This window comes from Lasiodiplodia theobromae, assembly GCF_012971845.1.
Source record: "Lasiodiplodia theobromae strain AM2As chromosome Unknown scaffold_26, whole genome shotgun sequence".
NCBI lineage: Eukaryota > Fungi > Ascomycota > Dothideomycetes > Botryosphaeriales > Botryosphaeriaceae > Lasiodiplodia > Lasiodiplodia theobromae.
The window spans coordinates 130,080-147,934 of NW_023336467.1; the positions used below are offsets into that span (position 1 = coordinate 130,080).

Sequence of the window (17,855 nt, forward strand, 5' to 3'; positions counted from 1 at the left end):
ATCGCGGGCATTGCTTCGGCGGTTGTCGCACCGCGGACGCCCGCTGGGTCGCGGCACGCTAGAACACTGACAGCGCTGTTTCGCCTGTCGCATAGCGCTGTGGCTGGTGTTAGGCCTGTGTTGCGTCATATCGGGAGTCCGCCCACGCAGGCACTCATCTCCCACAATCTCATGCAATTGCTGCACGCTGCAGATAATTCTAGTGCAGAGCCTCTTACAGCTTTGTTCAGAGCACTCTTTCCTCTTTGCCCTCATCCGCATCCCGCTTTGAGCTGGCGCTGTTGCGCAATTGGTGATGCTGGGGTTGGCCCTGGCATCCTGTTCCACAGCGCAAAATTTGGGCGCCCGACTGCCGTGTCAATACAAGCCACACGAACACATCCCCTGCCGGACGCTTGTGAGATCTGCAGGAGGGGCAGCTCTCCCCGCGTTCCTGGATCAGACCCTGTGCCCCGCGCTCGCCCATTTCACATGCCCCCCGACCGATGTCGGCAGACGTCATCTCAGGCACAATCGCACCCTTATCGCACCCTTATCGTCCCTGACGCCTCTGTGCTCTTCCCGACCACAGTGGGTGCCGAAAGATGTGAGCCATCGTAACTAATTTCTTTCGGCAACTAAGCTCCACTTGCGTAGGCAGTTGAAGCTGCCATCTGGACGTAGATATTGAATTATTAAATACACATCTCCGTCTCGATAGTAGCTTCAATTATCCCCGTACGAATAATTATTTCCTGTGGGAAAAATTGCGAGCGATCATTTGTTTTGGCGCCGACGTGCCGACCGGTAACGATGCAATGCCTGTGGTATTTCCAATTTTTTTTGTGCTTGCATTATCACCGCATTTTCGAATTCATCTACAACACCTGGTCGTCATCCATATTTCTCCAGTGTATGACCGATATTATTGTTGTCTGAACTTTCATCATTCAAAGCATAAAATTGTCATCACTTTATCGTCTATGGAAGGCCATGAACCCCTGACTCTGCTGCAAGGCAAAGTCGTCCCAAGACCCCTACTGAAACACCATGATTACACCAGCCCGGTCTGCGCTCACCACCATTCCATATGGCTGCTCCAGGATCGCCACGTCCGAGATGTTATCCAGATGTCCCTTCAGCAACTGCTGCTGCTGCAGACTCCGCAGAGTGTCCCTACCACCCCTGGCAGCCGTTGCTTCCCTTCCCCTCTTCGTCTGGCTTCCTGTCTTTGTGCTGGCAGCGCCCTTGCCCTTGTTCGAGTCGCCGTTACTTTCTGAGCCTGTTCCCTGCTGCGATGGACGGAAGATGCGCTCCTGCACGATGGTCGTCTCCGGGTTTGGTGCAGCTGGTGGCAACACCGTGTAGACCGGCTTGCTCTCCTCCATTTCCAGCCCTGACACTACATTCGACACCTCCGGCCTTCCCAAGTCCCAAAAGCGCACCTTCCAATCCGATCCAGCCGAAACGAGGAAGTCATTTCCGTCGTCGGAGCCAAGGGCAAGCGCGCGCACGCTGCGATCAGTGCCGCCGCCATGACCAACGCTACTGGATTCGATGGATGCGGCGAATCGCCCCAGAAGCATTCCACTAGGCCCGTGTGTGCTGCTTGCACCGGCGCCGCTGCGCTGATGCAAGTCGTCATCAAGATCAATAAGCGTGTAATGCCGGTTCATTGAGGTTTCCTTGAACACCGAAGTGCGGAGGGCCGAAATGCAGATGAGCTTTTCAAGATCCCAGACAGTGATATCGGCGGCTGCGGTACCACCCGCAATGACGAACTTGGGCTTCCGAGACATCTTGACGGTCTGAATAGTGATTCGGTGAATGGGTGCTCCGCCGGGGAAGCACCAGGCCCGCAGGCGCATCTTGAATCGCAGATCCCAGAGATCAAGCACGCCATGAGTGGTCCCTAGTAGAAGCCAGTGATGCTTGCGATCGGTGACGAAGCAAGTAGGAGCACCATGGTGAAGAGGGTTGGAGAGTGTGAAAATCGTGCTCATAGTGCGGAGGTCGAGGGCGTGGATTTGAGAAGTATTAGTTGCAAGGAGAAGGACGGATTGGTTCTCAGACTTGTAATGATGAGACCACACGGCGAACTGGCCTTGAGGCAGCTTGTGTTCCCGCAGTACTTTGAGCTTGCCGTAGCGAATGCCCGTGTTGCCTCCACTAGCACTTTGAACCTCATTGTAGTCGACCTTCACTACCTGGACGCTGCCGTCGTTACCAGTGCTTACGAAGCAATGAGTGTTTTCAATGAAACACAAACTGGTGACCTTGACGCCGTCACCTTGCTTGTGTGTTCCTCTGGATTTGTGTGAGACATTGCGCTCCAGCCTCGAGGAATCCCAAACTTTCACAGTACCGTCATCTGAGCCAGTGATGAAGAAAGCGTGGTCCGGAGCAACAATGATGCGTGATATGGCACCAGTATGCTCCCCCAGCATCGCAACCAATGTACCTTCCGGCCGCCAATTGGATGAAGATGTCTGGCCGTTCCCCCTCTTGATGGGTTGCCTTTTGCTGATAGGCGTCACCAGGGGGCCAAACTCGGCGAAATCCACAGGGAAGTTCTCCAAATACACCGAATCCAAGAGTTTGAGAATCGTTGGGTCCGTGCCGGTGTACGAGTGCGCCGATTGGAACTTGATCTTGCCGGGATCTTGACGGTGCTGTTCTTGGGCCAGAGCAAGTGGTGACTTTGCTCTTTTCGGTCCTTCGTCTTTTGGAGTGCTAATGCTGTCCACGCGCCCAAATGCATTCGCAGAGGTGGTGCTTATCTCAGCAAGGGCCTTGTTGCCACCATCTCCCTTGTTCATCAAACTCATAGCACTCGACTTATGGCGCATGGTGTGTTCGTGGACCCCCAGGCGCGACTCCGCTCTCGAGGTGATCGAAGCCGGCGAGTCCAATGCGTCAGAGTCCATCGTGCGGGTTTTGGGTATTTGAATAGATCGCGGGAACGGTCCATCCGATGGACTTTGAGAAGGAGAAGATGGACCAGGCATGCGCGGATCGCTGCGCGGAATCGGTCTTTCAGCACTTCCACGGCGGTCGAAGTGGTTGTTCATAAGCGTCACTCGGCGTCTAGGAATGTTGTCTTCTGCCGAGGCATCGCGGAGGGCATCGGCGATTGTGTGAGGAGCATTGTCGATGGCCGCTCGCTCGGCGATAACCTCATCAAACAGGCTCTGTTTGTGGTCGAAGAAGATAGTCTGAGGCGTAATCCCAAGGTCTTTGAGTGGCAGTATTGTGTTGAATTTAGCTTGAGGTGTGTCGGCAGGATCCTGCTTTTTGCGATGGGAGACCCGCCAAATGTATTCGCGGAGAGCGAATAGCTTGAATTCGTCCTCCAGACTCATCCCCGCATTTCGTAATTTCTTCAGCCATTGCTCATCTTCTTCGTTCTTCGGAATTCTGCTCAAAGCCTTGGGACCAAGTTCTCGTCCAGAGATGCTTGGTATGGCGTCATCAGACAAGCCGAACGAAAAAGTCCGTTGCTGCTGAGCAGACTTCCAGAACACGCCTTTGCCTGTATTGGTAGCCCAAGTGTAGGCCATATCCAACACAAGTCTGGATAAGGGTTTCTTCAGGGAGTCAAGCAGTTTGAGCTCTGAGAGATCTGAAGGTAAGACCTTGAGGTAAGGCCTGATCAGTGGGAGTATGATGCTGTGGTTATCGGCAACCGAGAGATACGTCGTCGCCGAGGAAATGAATTGGGCAGCGGCTTCCCGAATCCAGATATTCGGGTGCATGGTGAGACGTGCAACAATGTCAACCAATTCCCATATCCGTGCGCGTTGAAACAGACCAAGCTGAGCCATGGATGAAAGTGACCGTAGCACCCTGTCGACCACAAATTCTTCCGGGTCCGTCAGGGCTTGCACCATGAGTGGGAGGATGAATTCTTCCAGGCTTGCGCCGCCAACGTAAGTGCCGACACCCACGATTGTCTCAAAGAATGCACATTTGAGCATCCAATCTCTGTCGTTGAGATAGGTGTTCAAGTGGCTGAGGATGACGTCGTTCGCCTTCGCACTTCCGAAGAAGACGCAAAGGCTAGACACGGATCCTAAGAAGGCTCTACGAACTGAAGGGTCATTGTCTGTGAGCAGTGCCTTGGTTTGGGCCTCAAACTTGGCTACTAGGTCATCCCGAGAGATGTCATAGAGTGTTTGATAGGCTGACCGGCTCATGCTATCTTCCTCCGCCTCGGGGTCATTCGTTGGGAGTGATCCGTCGGCTCTCAACGCCTGCATCATATCAAGGAATCGCGATGCGGTTGTGGCTAAAGTTGCAAGACAAGACGCATACGTTGCGCGAAGAAGTGGGTTCGGGTTAGACTTGTGGCCAGGGAGGAAAGGCTCTAGCCTGGGCAGAATATACTCCGGGAAAACGTAGGCATTGATTGGCGAGACAACGGAGACGAGTGCGAGCTACGGAGAGTTAGCTTGGTCAGCAGGGTGGGCGAAAGTACTCACGACCTGGGTTAGAGACCTCAGAGCAGAGACCTTGACGAGGTCGGTTTTGTCCGTAAGCAAGACTGTCAAATAGGGGAGGATACGGTCGAGTTTCGCTTCGTCAGTGACACGTTCTGCGAAAGCTAGAAGGAGCTCGCACGCTCTTATACGAGCTGTAGCTCTAGCAGTGCTTCTCACTGAAGCCGCTACCAATGTAAGGAAGATCAACGTGCCATCGTCAACGGTATGATGCGCACTGTTTGCCTGGTGTCTGTAATTCGGGATATCGATGTGAAGCGGAAATAGGTCACCTCTTAGGGTAAACTTGCTACTGGGAGGCTTCTGGCTTCCCGGATCGTCCGGGTAGCCCAAGAAGTAGGTGATCTTATCGAAGTCGTTGTAGACCTTATCGATCCTATCGTCTGCCTCTCCCAAGTTTTCAGACCCTGCTGTGATGGGTCCACGTCCAGCCGAAGGGTCCGTGATGGAGTACATGTATTGATGCAGAAAGCTGAAGAAGTAGTCTGGGAACGCTCTGTTGCGCCAGAAGTTCAAGCACTCATCAGCGGAATATCGCTGGTTCGGGTCCAGCTTGATCATGTGGGAGACCATCTCCCGGATGTCTACATCCTCGATTTTCTGCAGATGCGTCATGAAAGGGTCGTACTCCTCGGCGCGGTACTTGAACAGCTGGCTGAGCGAGAAGATGGGCGTTTCAAGGAAGAGCTCGGCGATCACACATCCAACGCTGAACATGTCCATTGCCCAGTTTACCTTTGTCGAAGTATCGACTTGGCTACCAGTGCTGAGGAATCGCTCTGGTGCCAGATAACAGGTGCGGCGGCCTGACGTGTCGAAAAAGAAAGAGAAGTCGGCGGGATTGTCTTCAGGGAGATAGGTGGGCTTGAAGGAGGACGAAAAGTCAGAGAGATACAGCCAGTTCCACGATGTTACGAGTATATTCTCAGTCTTGATGTCGCCGTGGTAGATGTTCCTAGCGTGACAATCTCTCACGGCACAGAGAAGCTGGAATGCTAGCCATTTTTTCTCTATGCTCTCCAGGAAGGGCCTCGTGCTGCGAAAATTAGCTTATTCCATATTGCTGGGGCTGCTGAAGCGTACCTCATGCGGTCGTAAAGGGAGCTGTGCATGTATTGCCTGATTAGGAAACCGTTCGTGCTGGTCTCCAATATGCGATGATAGGGCAGCGCATTTGGCACATCCGCCAGCAGCTTCCTCTCATCTTTTCGGAACAACTTCTGTCAGCTTCAAACTCGCAGACGTGACCAGAAAGGACGCTTACGCAGCAAGCCAGACACATATTCATCCAGCTGCATGTTGAACGGCTTCATGACAACCTTGACGACGACCAAGCCATCCTTGTGGCGGGCGCGGATGGTTTTCATAAAACGTGCAGTCCCGAGAGATTTCTCATAGGTCAAGTCGGCCAGCTCTGGGACATCGATGCCGGCAGCGCCGGCCGACAGCGTTGTGAGAGAGTATCCTTGTCCCATGCTGGATCATGTGCCGGAGAACGGTATAGGCGTGGATGGTGCCAGTTTCATGGTTCTCTGAGCGAGAACGGTGATGGCGTGGTTTTCGGCCAGACGCCGACGCAGCACGATGAGAGGCGCGGGGCGAGGCCGGGCGTTTGCGCGGAAGAGATGCCTCTGACGTTGTCCGATGGTGGACGTGAGCGCGCGTGCATCATCACAAGCTCGGGCAGGTGCCTGATATGTACCCTGCATGCGTCGGCTAGCTTCTGCCCGCCCAATCAGCGCGCGAGGCCACGTACCAGCCCTCATTACGCACGCCCAGCTCCACAACGCCCCTCCGTCTTCTCCTCCGCAAAAAATGTCCGTCGAGCGCAGGAGTGTCGTGTTCTTCCACCCGGACCTGGGGATTGGCGGCGCCGAGCGCCTTGTCGTGGACGCCGCCGTTGGCTTGCAGGATCTTGGCCACAAAGTCACCATCTTTACGTCTCACTGCGATCCGAAGCATTGCTTTGACGAAGCTCGCGATGGTAAGCTTACATGCCCGCCGCCGTGCATGCAGGCACACTCATGTCACCAAAGTCAAGTATAGCTGAGCAAGCCCGCGCCATGCAAAAGGAACCCTCGACGTGCGCGTGCGCGGCAACTCCATCGTCCCGCCCTCCATCGTCGGCCGCTTCTCTATTCTCTGCGCCATCCTGCGCCAGCTGCACCTGGTGCTACAGATCGGCTTCCTGACCCCCGAGCTCCGCAAGCTCAGCCCTGATGTCTTCTTCGTCGACCAGTTGAGCGCCGGTGTGCCTCTGCTCCGCCTACTCTCGCCCGTCTCCAGAGTCCTGTTCTACTGCCATTTTCCAGACAAGCTGCTTGCGCAAAAGGGCGGTGCTATAAAGAGTCTATACAGGGTGCCGTTTGACTGGCTCGAGAGCTGGAGCACTGGCTGCAGCGAGGTCATTGTTGTCAACAGCAATTTCACCAAGAGCGTCTTCAAGCAAGCGTTCCCCGGGCTGAAGCACCGCGATCCGGGTGTCGTATACCCCTGCGTGGACACGTCGGTGTCTGAGAAGGCTGAGCAGATCAAATCTGAAGAGAAGCCGCTGTGGGACAACAAGAAGATTCTCCTCAGCATTAATCGCTTCGAGCGGAAGAAGGATGTCGGCTTGGCCATTCGTGCCTACGCCGGCCTGTCCGTAGAAGAGCGCGAAGGTACAAGGCTTGTCATCGCCGGTATGCTGTTCACCGCCCTGTTCTACATACTTTCTCCTAATGTTTTTAGGCGGCTATGATCCCCGCATCCACGAGAACAGCTCGACTTACAACGAGCTTTGCGCCCTGGCCGACTCCTTTAAGCTTAAGCACGCCACCGTAAAGAACGTCATAACTGCCCTCGACGTCCCAGACGACATCTCCGTCCTCTTCCTACTCTCCATCCCGAACACCCTCAAGACCACCCTGCTCACGTCTGCCCGCCTCCTCGTCTACACGCCGCGCCACGAGCACTTCGGCATCGTCCCGCTCGAGGCCATGCTCGCCGGCACGCCCGTCCTCGCCGCCAACGAGGGCGGCCCGACAGAAACCGTCGTCGAGGGCGAGACCGGCTGGCTGCGCAACGTCGCCGCCGTCGAGGAATGGACGGACGTGATGCGCAAGGTCCTGGACAACGGCGTCGGCGAGGAGCGGCTGCGGCAGATGGGCCTAAACGGGCAGGAGCGCGTCCGCGGTGAGTTTTCCAAAGCGAAGATGGCGGAGCGCCTGCAGGGCTACATCGACGGCATCAACGAAGTCGAGAGACCGCCCGTCGTGACCGGCACGGTTGTGGGCGTGTTCGTGGCTGTCCTTGGGGCAGCGGTCGGTATCGGCGCGTGGTATTTGATGTAATCACATTTTATTTTCTTTTTTTTGTATAGGTAGATGAGAAAGACCAGCGCGTTCCTGTGTGTATCACGGCGCAAAATGTATATCAATTCCGATGCCTGACCCTGGTAATAAAAGCTACCTGTACCGCTACCCAGAAGTAGCGCCGTCAATGACATCAGCCCACCCGACTTTTTCTCCCAACGTATGATAATTTTCTTGACAGCCGGCAAGCTAGTGTTTGGTACCGAAGGCCGTGACGGCGTCGCACGATAATAGGCTTCAGTTGGGGCGATCGATGGCGTGAGCGACCCAACGCCGTCGGTCCGACGGATTGGATCCACGTTCCTAGTGTTGCCTCTTCTAGAAGCCAAGATGGGATTCTGTCAGAGGCCGTGCGAAATTTGCACAAAATTTAGCACGGTGAGGAAAACATGTGATAGGAATATCCCTTCAAATCATTCTCATTCGTCCTTCCTGTCGCACCGAGCCAGCTTTCTGCGGCAGGCCTGAGACCGGGAACGACAGGCTATCGACGATGAAACTACCTAAGAAACGGCAGTTGCAGACATTGCGGAAGGAAGAGCCCCAAAGGCGCTCCATCTTGTTCAGTGTCTTCTGTCAAGATGGACTCCAATCCGAAATTGTCTGCAGAGAAAGAAGAAGAGAAAACAGGGCGACCATAGAGAAGAAGGCAGAAGGGGCATCCCTGCCCATGCACCAAGTCCAAACCTACCCCTTCTTTTCCCAGGGACCTTGTATATGCATCCCATCCGCAGCCGTCCGTAACAAAAAGAGGTCGTAATCTTTGAATGCCCAACCCAAACCTGATCCATTGCACTCGACCTTGAACGCCATGTCTTGAGAAAAGAAAACGGGTAGAGTCTGCCCGATGAAAGAAGGGGATGTGATATCGGACCTCTAGCGCGTGAAGTTACTTCTCCAAGAGGGAAAGACAAGGAAACAATAGAACTCTGCCCACCCAAAGAAGAAACGTGACCCCCAATGCTGCCGATGTGCTATGCCGCCGTGATGGAACGGTACCGCCGTAGCTGGCCCGTATGCAACTGAGTGTCAGACGCAATGTTTATTGCATCAAATCAAAAGAGAACGCCGCCGCCATGCTTCGCTGTAAACACCAATGCATAATGAAAGAAAAGAAAGGGATGTCAGTCCTCCTTGGTCATGACTGAGCCTGACATCGTGAAGTTGGCTGGTGTGAAAGAAGGTAGTAAGATCGTCGCTTGCGAGATTATGGGGTGCGGGTGTGGGTATCTCAGGATGTCCGTGCGAGCGTGCTGTGCCGTACGCCGTGCCTTGTGGTAGGACAGGTGGTGAATGTTTACGAAATGGCTTCAGACATAAAGGACCTTGATGCCGGCATCAAGTGAAGGCGACGTTGGGTTGGACTTTGTAATGATCGGAAGCGTCCTAGTCGCTGTACTCTGGCCAGCAGCTTGTTGCTGTTGGCGCTCTCTGCGAGCAGCCTTCTGCGCTTGCTTCTTCATGTCCTTCTTGTCCCGAGCGGAGATCTTGCGGCCTTGGGGGCCAATCTGCTTCTGTGTGCTCTTGCCAGTGTGCATGCTGGCTGCTGCTTCTTCCATTTCAGGTGGAGGTTTCGGCATCGTGAGCCTGATTCGCACGGGTCCCTGCCTGGGTGCGGAGGTCGGCTTAGGCGACGGAGGTGCCGCAATGGGGTCAGCATCAGATTCTTGGCTAGACTCGGCATCTGAGTCAGGAATTGCAACAGTAGCCTGGCTGAACGTAAAGCTGTCGGTCTGCTGCGAATCAACCTGGGAGGATTGCGAGTCCGGTGAATAGAATTGAGGGACCTTCGATTCCTGTGGGCACTCTTGAGAGGCCAGCTTTGATCCGGCACGCTTCTTGTGACCCTTGGGCTTGATGATATTTCTGCTTGCCGAGCTGTCCCTGGATGCACTGGTGAAGCTATCGTGCTTGGCTGGGAGCCCGGTCTGGCGGCTTCGGCTTTTGTTAGGGCCGTATATGTCGTCGTCATCACTGTCAGGCTCGCGTTCTATACTGGAGCTCTCTTGTGCAGAAGACTGGTTGCCAGAGTCTTCATCCAGCAACCTCGAAACGGCGTTGTCGATGCTCCCTTTGCACTCTTCGAGTGTCTTGCGGATGGTAGACTTGTCCGTCAAGAAAGGGAGCGACTTCATGACTACGTCAATTTGCCAGTCTTGGGCGTACGGCGTAGCCGCAAGCTTCTTCTTCTGAGCGGCTTCGGTCTCCGGGCTGATGGCCCTCTCACGCACCTCAGGAGGACCATCGTGCGGCCCGTCAAGGTTGCGTATTGAGGAATAATGCTCCCAGGTCTGCGAGGCGGGTTATTTTCCGAGAGCAGCAGGGACAGGACGCGTCGACTTACGTGGTAGGCAATGTGTACAATTAGTCTCTTCTGGTCGTCCTGAAAAGGAGTGACATAGTATGCGAAATCTCTGTGGTAGATTTTGACGGTGACGTCGTAGGCGCGGGCAAAGGCCTGGACCTCGACGTTGTCGCCCCATGTGCCGCCTTTGGCCATGGTGTCGAGGTGACGCTGGAACGTCTGCTCGATCTCCTCCTCCGTCGGCACCTGCTGATTGTAAGGGGTCGAGTAGGCGCCGACGTTCTTGCGCTTCGGATTCCTGCGGACGCCACCGCCGGGGTTCACGCTGATGAAGGCCTTGAACTCGGAGGCGTGGTCGCGCATGTAGTCGACGGTGCGCTCGCGGATTTCCGAGTGCGCGGCCTGGTGGCCGTACAGCTGGTCAGACAGGGCATTGAACAAACAGTTGCCTGGGTGAGCGGGTCAGCACAATTGCTCGGTGCGGGCTGCACCCAGGTTGCGGGGCAATAACTTACCGTCGCCGAGGATTTCTGCGGCGTACAGGCCTAGGCCAGAGAGCAGAGGAAACTCGTCATCATTACTCCGGCGAGACGGCATTTTCGCAAGAGCAAGAGAGGAGTGGGCGACGGGCTAGGAAATGCGGGTCATGCAGAGGACGAGGTGGGGGAGGGTGGTGGAGAGGCTGGCGTGGAGGGCGCGGAAGCTCTCGCGGGCGGGCTTCACTCTGGCAGCTTCACTCCTGTTGATGATGAAAGGTCCGCAGAGGGCTGCACACGACAGGGGTCCGAGCTTGGCGCGGTCCGGTGCTGACCGCCTTGGTGCGCGCTTGGGTGACAGCGGGGGCTTGAATTTCGCGTTTGTCGATAGGCAGCGCTCGCCGAGCTCGGGCGGCTCTTCGTTCCTGCTCTGGCGGCGATGCTGCATTCGCGCCGAGCGTGACTGTCCAGCGCCACCTATATAGCTATGCCGCGTCCCAGCTTCTGGCGTTTGCCCGAGCAGGTCACGTTTGGCATCCGACTGACTCAACCGCGACACGCGACCGCCGTCCAAGCACCTCGACGCTGAACCACAACCCGCGCTGCGATGGCCGAAACGAGGATTGTCGTGCTGGGGTAAGTTAACGGACGTCCGGGCGGGGAGAGCGAAGCGTTGGACCGGTGCTAAGCCTCGACCTTACTGCAGCGCCGGCGTGGTGGGCCTCACTACCGCCTTGCAATTGTCCAAGAACAACAATTACAGCGTCACTGTCGTCGCCAAGCACATGCCCGGCGACTATGACATTGAGTACGCTTCGCCCTGGGCTGGCGCAAACTATCTTCCGTAAGTCCTGCTGCCTGCACGTCGCCGTCTGTTTGTCCTGCACTCCGTTGGGGCCGATTGCGGTACTCCGAAATCCACTATTTCTTTCGTCATTTCTTCTCCAGCGTCAGTTCCCTTTTTTTTTTTTTTTCAGGATAGAAGGTTCCATTCTCCACAAGTCCCCGTACTTTCTTCCAATATGAAGTCCAAGCTTCAGCGTTGTGGCGTCCATGCTGCTCCGTTAACGAAAAAAAATTACTATTTTCGGCTACAAGAGCAAAAGACAACAAGCGCTCCGCCTACAATTTTCTGATAGTCTCTCCCCAGCGTCGGCGCCCCTGGCTCGAACCTTGCAGAATACGAGAAGAACACTTGGCCGGAGCTGCAACGGCTGGCCTCGAACGTGCCTGAGGCGCACATCCATTTCCAGCAGACCGTCTTGCACAACCGCACAAAAGACGTTGGGACAACAACCGGCAACTGGTTCGCGGAACTGCTGAAGACCGAGCCGTGGTGGAAGGACGTGGTGCCTGATGTAAATCACTCCCTTTTGCCCAGACCATACCGCAAACCCCCCTTGCAACCCCTTCCATTTCCCATAATCCCCTGAGGCACCCTCCCTGGCACGCGCTCACTCTCCCCTTAGTTCCATCTTATCTCCAAGGACAAGCTCCCCAATGGCATCGACTCTGCCACCGCCTTCACGTCCGTCTGCATCAACACAGCGCTCTACCTGCCCTGGCTCATCGGGCAATGCCGCAAGAATGGCGCACAGATCCGTCGGGGCATCGTGAAGCACGTCGCGGACGCGGCATCGCTCCACCACAGCGGCAAGCGCGCTGATATCGTCGTCAACTGCACCGGCCTCTCTTCGCTCAAGCTGGGCGGCGTGGCCGACACCAAGCTGTACCCCGGCCGCGGCCAGATCGTGTTGGTGCGCAACAGTCCGGGCGTTATGACCAGCACTTCCGGAACCGACGACGGCGAAGACGAAGCTGTGTACATCATGGAGCGTGCTGACGGTGAGTATCACACTTTCCAAATAGAGCCGCCATGTAGGCGCAATACATCGAATTATCGCTAATCACGCTCCACCAGGCGGCGGCACCATCCTGGGTGGGTGCATGCAGAAGCACAGCTGGGAGTCCCAGCCGGACCCCAACCTCGCGCAGCGCATCATGAAGCGCGCCGTTGAGCTGTGCCCGGCGCTTACGGACGGCAAGGGCCCCGAGGCGCTCAGCATCATCCGGCACGGCGTCGGCTTGCGGCCTATGCGCGAAGGTGGTCCGCGGGTCGAGAAGGAGCGCATTGAGGGCGTCTGGACCGTGCACAACTACGGCCACGGCGGCTACGGCTACCAGGCCAGCTATGGCTCCGCGGATGCGGCAGTGAAGCTGGTGGACGAAATTACCAAGTCGAAAGCAAAGTTGTGATTGAAAAGATCATACGCTTAGTAGACGGTGATGTAGATGCGTGTCATGACTGTAGACGTCTCTGAAATAAGGCGAGAAAAGTAGGGCGAACTAGGCTATCGAATCGGGAACTTTTAAGCAATGGACGGATATGCACACACTGGATCTCGTCGAGACGCAGAGTACAACGTCGTGTATTCCTCTTGATCGCACATCCCATAGTGGGTACCGAAAGATCTGAGCCATCGGAACTAATTTCCAAGTGCATTTAAGCTTGTTACATTAGAAGCTACCTTTTGAACGCAGATATATATTTAATAATCCCACATCTACGTCCGGATAGTAGCTTCTACTACTTATGTTAGTCGAGTGCCGTTGCTATCGAAGATGATTGCGGGGGATCATTTCTTTTGGCACCTACGTGCATACATTCTGCCGAGTTGAAATAGGCTGGCTTCAAGTTCACGTGTTCTATTGCTCGTTTGAGTGGTCAAGAACGGTTTTTATTTATTTGTCTGGTTGCTGTCTACAACCTTCCTATCGTAGGGAATCACCTGTGACCAACATCCGGTAACTGGTTGAGCCAGATCAACACCGGAAATTCTCAAGCGTTACACGCGGATAACCGCAGTCTTGCTACGCACTCCGTCAAAGACGCAAGCATTGTCGACGGGGATGTACTGCTTCGTCACGACTTTGATGACCTCTTGCGATACTATTCCGCCAGCTAGAGCGGCGATGTTGTGCAGTTCAGCGCCGCCAGCACGAGTTCTGCGCTCATCGTCAGTAGTATTCATAGAGTTCATATGCGGCAATACTTACAGCTCAGCCACGTACTTGCGTACAGTAGCCTTCATTTCACTGTACTCAGCCTCGTCGTCAATAAAGGTGCCGGCCTCTTGCAGAAGACCATCCATGATGGTCTTTGCTATGCCGAACATCTTCTCCACGTCGGCGTCCACTTCTGCGTCGTTGGCGCCAGGGACCTTGGGCGCACCGAGAAGACCGTCTTGTTCATGTGATGCGACAAACTTATCCCATGCCAGGAAAGCGACGTAGAGAAGGAAAAGAGAGTCCGGGTTCTTCAAACCACCATAACCAGCGAGGCTCTTTGCTCGCTCGCCCCATGTGATGTTGCCTTCAGCACCGTGCACGACGTGGAATGGCCGTCCGCGCACAAGCTTAATGTGACCGGCGTTCTTGCAGAAAGCCTCTATTTCCTGCGAGGGCACAGAGTTGGGAGTGCGCACGAGCTGCTTCTCAAGCGAACGGACGGTCTCAGTAACCTCTGCAAGGTCGGCGCGTGCCTTGGCCTTGTAAACGTTTTGCAGCTTGATGTAATCGGCAGACTTGGCCTTCATATCTGGGACAGAGCCAGGCAGAGGAAGAACTCCATGCTTGTTGTAGAAAAGCGAAATTGCACGGGCGATAAGCCAGAAGTTCGGAGACGCTGCAGTAATGTTCTGACACTCATCGGCATTGAATACCTCACGGACAGCGCTGCTAGCCTCTGGTGGGTTCAAGCTCTTGAGTGCCGCAGCAACTGCCTCGCTGAAGTTCTCCTCTCCACCCTCGGGGGTGTTCGTCCGGATCGCGCTCGACACCAGCGATCGGAATTCAGACTTCTCGTTGTATTTCACCGGTAGGTTTCCATCGTGGGTCCTCTTCCACTCTTCCAGGAAGTGTAGCAGAATCAACACGTACGGAATGTGACCGTGATCCTCGTCACTCATAGACTCCAGGTTCTTGATATGCTCTGCAGCAAGCTGAGAGAGCTCAGGCCAGGGCGCAAGTAGCCTGAGATCGGTGGTAGACTCGGCAGGAGGGTGGGTATCGACGATGGGGAAAGCTGGAGAAAGGTGGATGGAAAAGTGGGCGTAGAAGCCGACGCAGTGGAGGTAGAAAACTGGCGTATTAGTCTTAGCAGCATGGAGGCTGATGTGCTCAAGAATTGCGGGTCTGATGGGTGCGGTAACGATTATGAGGGTGTATGGAGCAAGCGAGGACTGTTGGCTAATCCAGGAATCGATGGGCTACACATAGTTAGTAGTGGCGACACGCTGCGGGAACAACAGGCCAACCTCAGTGATGTAGTGACCCTGGACATCAGGGTTCAGTTCCTTCAGCAACTCGCAAGTGTGTTTCGCGCGGAAGCCTCCGAGATGCTCCTCCTCAAGGAAAAAGTTGGCGCCCAAATCGGCCTCGGTGACGACGGCGGAGTCTTGGATGGTAAACTGTCCGATTCCTGCTCCGTGTCAGCTCGTGTTGGCTGCTAAAGCTGCGAGTAGAAACATACCAGGAAGAACGAGATTCTTCAGCGTCTCAATGCCAACGACGCCCGGACCGGAGTTGATGAGGAGAATATGCGCATCCTCCAGAGCTTGCTGGCCACTGGCGGCCCAGAGGCGAAGCTGTCTGTCGTACTTCTTCTCTTTAGAGGTAGGGCCCTGCAGCGGGGGAGGCGTGGTGGCAGCCATGGTAGGCGAGGGTGGGTGCGAAAAAGAGCGGCACAAACGGAGGTACGGTACAAATGAGCAGGAGCTGCTGCCTCGCGCGGGTGGTGTCACTGCGCTGGAGCTCTCTAGCGCGTCATCCATGCCGCAGGGCGGGGCAGTTCCCGACTCGCCGACGCTCGGGCCGGCCCAGCAGTTCCCATAAGGCTGCGCTTGGGCGGGGAGCTTGCGGCTCTCTCATGACCAGAACCACTTTCCGCCATGACATAATCCGGGGGCTAGCTGAGATCTCGAGCTTATGCCTTTTAAAGTTGCCATGTGTCCCTGTCTTCCGGATTGGCAGGCTGCTGCACACGGAGACAATGTCTGCATCCACACGCCCCGAACTCACCCGGAGGAGCAATCGACCGTCGCCCCAAACCTGCGCGAGAAGATCAGCGGCGCTGTTCCAGCCCGGCAAAATAGCCTCGCGAACTGCTAAAGCAGGATAAAAAGGCTCGAATGTCGGGCGCTTGGAATTCCCTGATCGGGCCTTCTGGCAGCAACAGCCGATGACGGAACAGCGGCTTAGTGGGGTCTCAGGTCTCGCGACGGAAGATTATTCACGCTCCAACGACGTCAATTCCGTCCCATCACCGAGCGTCCTCCTTCTCTCCGCTCTCCCACGCACTCGGCTACTTATAGATAGCCTTGCCTGTTCGCCGCCTCTCCCAAGCGTCTCGCTGCCCAACGATTGTATGCCCCGCGCAACCGCACGCCTGTTCCCAACACAACTCACGTCTGCGAGACGCCCTATTACTCAAACCACACCCCGCCTCCTCTCGCGCAGGACTCCGGCAGCGCAAACCAGAAGCTTTCAGTGCGTGAGCCAGACCTCTCGGCCTCGAACTCATCAAAAGACGATCCGCCCTGAATTGCTACCGTATCAATCCGCCCGGTTCCGCTCCAACAACATGTCTCCCGTTCTTTCTGTGGAAGATGCGAAGAAGCAGGCGGCCATCAAGGCCGTCGAGGAGCACTTCGACCCTAACGCGCGCTACGTCGGTATCGGCTCCGGCACGACCATTGTTTACGTCGTCGAGGCCATTAAGGCTAAGAGCACCAACCCTCACATCCAGTTTGTGCCCACTGGATATCAGTCGCGACAGGTTATTGTGCAGGCGGGCCTGACGCCCATCGCCTTCGATTCGTTGCCTGACGGCGAGGTGCTTGATGTAGCATTCGACGGTGCAGATGAAGTCGACGACGAGCTCAACTGCATCAAGGGCGGCGGCGCCTGTTTGTTCCAAGAGAAGCTCGTAGCCGAGCGCGCGAAGAAGTTCATCTGCGTCGCAGGTATGCAGTCCAGCCCTTGACATGTGCGCACAACTGCGCTCCTGTTCTTCGCCCGCTAATACGTGAAAACCACTCCGCAGACTACCGCAAAGCGCAGTCGCGCCTCTTGACCCAATGGCCCAGCATTCCGATCGAAGTTGCACCCCTCGCCGCGCAAACCGTGTCGCATGCGCTGCGCCAGCTTGGATCCATCAACCCGGTTGTTCGCACTCACACGCTCGCCAAGACTGGCCCCGTCAAGACCGATCAGGATTTCTTCATCATCGATGCGCCGTTCAAGGCCCTTCTGACTGCGTCGGATGTTTCTGCGGGTGCAAGCGGCGACGGCAAGGAGGGAGTTTGGGAGGTCACGGCGCTCAGCAAGAAGATCAAGGCCATAACCGGCGTTCTGGAGGTCGGTATTTTCAGCGGCTTGAACGGAGAAGAATCACAGGCGCTGGGTGGCTGGGGCGGCCAGAAGCCCGTTGCGGTGTACTTCGGTATGCAAGACGGCAGCGTGATGGTGAGGACCGCCAAGAAATAGGTGGCAAGGCACGGCTTGGTGCGATCGTAATACTTCTCTTTCAAGATTCATAGATTTATACGCGGGTTGTTTTGGCTAAAGATTGCAAGCGAGGAATTTCTCCTGGGAGCATTTATCGTAAGCGATGTAATTCCAAATCCCCTACTTGTTGACGGAAGACAGCCTCTTGGGTTTTACTCCAGAATACGAATTTTACTCAGAGCACACGATGGAACATATCGACCCGCATTATTGACAGCAGATATAACGAAGAGCGGAGCCACCAAATTTCTTCCACCGGTCGGATCGCAACGGACCTCTCTTCGAAGCCCTGCATGGGTCCATCAAGGAGTCGCATACCTTCTAAGATGTGAATAGGCAAGGGTTCGGGGAGTGAGGTCTGAAACTGTTGAGGAACAAGCCAATTGAACCCGAGCCTTTGGTAAGTGCAGATATAATCACGCGGACAGGCAGAGAAGCAATCGAACTTTCCGAGGAGCTCTTGCGATTAGGAGGAGCACAGCGGGGCGGCAACTAGTACTGACTTGACTCGGGGCTTACTGCTGCAAGTTTATCTGAGAAGTCTCCGCGAAATAGCTAAGGCATGCAGGAGCTAGCGTTGGTGAAAGGATGCCGTTTCCAAAAGATATCTGGTATAGAGAGCACAAAGGTACGTAAGGGCGTCCTGTCATTGGAGCGGGGTCGTGCTGAATCGTCC

General features: G+C 55.4%; 6 protein-coding genes across 6 annotated transcripts; 3 read left to right on the forward strand and 3 right to left on the reverse strand.

Moving 5' to 3' along the window:
* Positions 1-1,016: 1,016 nt before the first annotated feature.
* Positions 1,017-5,953, reverse strand: LTHEOB_8254 (Phosphoinositide 3-kinase regulatory subunit 4; the record flags this gene model as incomplete). Its single annotated transcript, XM_035517711.1, has 4 exons — positions 1,017-4,415; positions 4,461-5,514; positions 5,562-5,682; positions 5,743-5,953. The coding sequence occupies 4 exons, from the start codon at positions 5,951-5,953 to the stop codon at positions 1,017-1,019; spliced, it is 4,785 nt and encodes a 1,594-aa protein (XP_035370374.1).
* A 340-nt stretch (positions 5,954-6,293) lies between these two features.
* On the forward strand, positions 6,294-7,810 carry LTHEOB_8255 (Alpha-mannosyltransferase; the record flags this gene model as incomplete). Its single annotated transcript, XM_035517712.1, has 3 exons — positions 6,294-6,462; positions 6,551-7,159; positions 7,209-7,810. The coding sequence occupies 3 exons, from the start codon at positions 6,294-6,296 to the stop codon at positions 7,808-7,810; spliced, it is 1,380 nt and encodes a 459-aa protein (XP_035370375.1).
* Positions 7,811-9,141: 1,331 nt separating this feature from the next.
* LTHEOB_8256 (Otu-like cysteine protease family protein) lies at positions 9,142-10,733 on the reverse strand (the record flags this gene model as incomplete). The annotated part of the gene is made up of 3 exons (XM_035517713.1): positions 9,142-10,122; positions 10,176-10,585; positions 10,652-10,733. The coding sequence occupies 3 exons, from the start codon at positions 10,731-10,733 to the stop codon at positions 9,142-9,144; spliced, it is 1,473 nt and encodes a 490-aa protein (XP_035370376.1).
* Positions 10,734-11,219: 486 nt separating this feature from the next.
* LTHEOB_8257 (D-amino-acid oxidase) lies at positions 11,220-12,868 on the forward strand (the record flags this gene model as incomplete). Its single annotated transcript, XM_035517714.1, has 5 exons — positions 11,220-11,248; positions 11,319-11,456; positions 11,763-11,970; positions 12,082-12,457; positions 12,534-12,868. The coding sequence occupies 5 exons, from the start codon at positions 11,220-11,222 to the stop codon at positions 12,866-12,868; spliced, it is 1,086 nt and encodes a 361-aa protein (XP_035370377.1).
* A 590-nt stretch (positions 12,869-13,458) lies between these two features.
* Positions 13,459-15,324, reverse strand: LTHEOB_8258 (Nedd8-activating enzyme e1 regulatory subunit; the record flags this gene model as incomplete). The annotated part of the gene is made up of 4 exons (XM_035517715.1): positions 13,459-13,618; positions 13,670-14,880; positions 14,929-15,092; positions 15,144-15,324. The coding sequence occupies 4 exons, from the start codon at positions 15,322-15,324 to the stop codon at positions 13,459-13,461; spliced, it is 1,716 nt and encodes a 571-aa protein (XP_035370378.1).
* A 929-nt stretch (positions 15,325-16,253) lies between these two features.
* LTHEOB_8259 (Ribose 5-phosphate isomerase a) lies at positions 16,254-17,158 on the forward strand (the record flags this gene model as incomplete). The annotated part of the gene is made up of 2 exons (XM_035517716.1): positions 16,254-16,635; positions 16,716-17,158. The coding sequence occupies 2 exons, from the start codon at positions 16,254-16,256 to the stop codon at positions 17,156-17,158; spliced, it is 825 nt and encodes a 274-aa protein (XP_035370379.1).
* Positions 17,159-17,855: the final 697 nt, after the last annotated feature.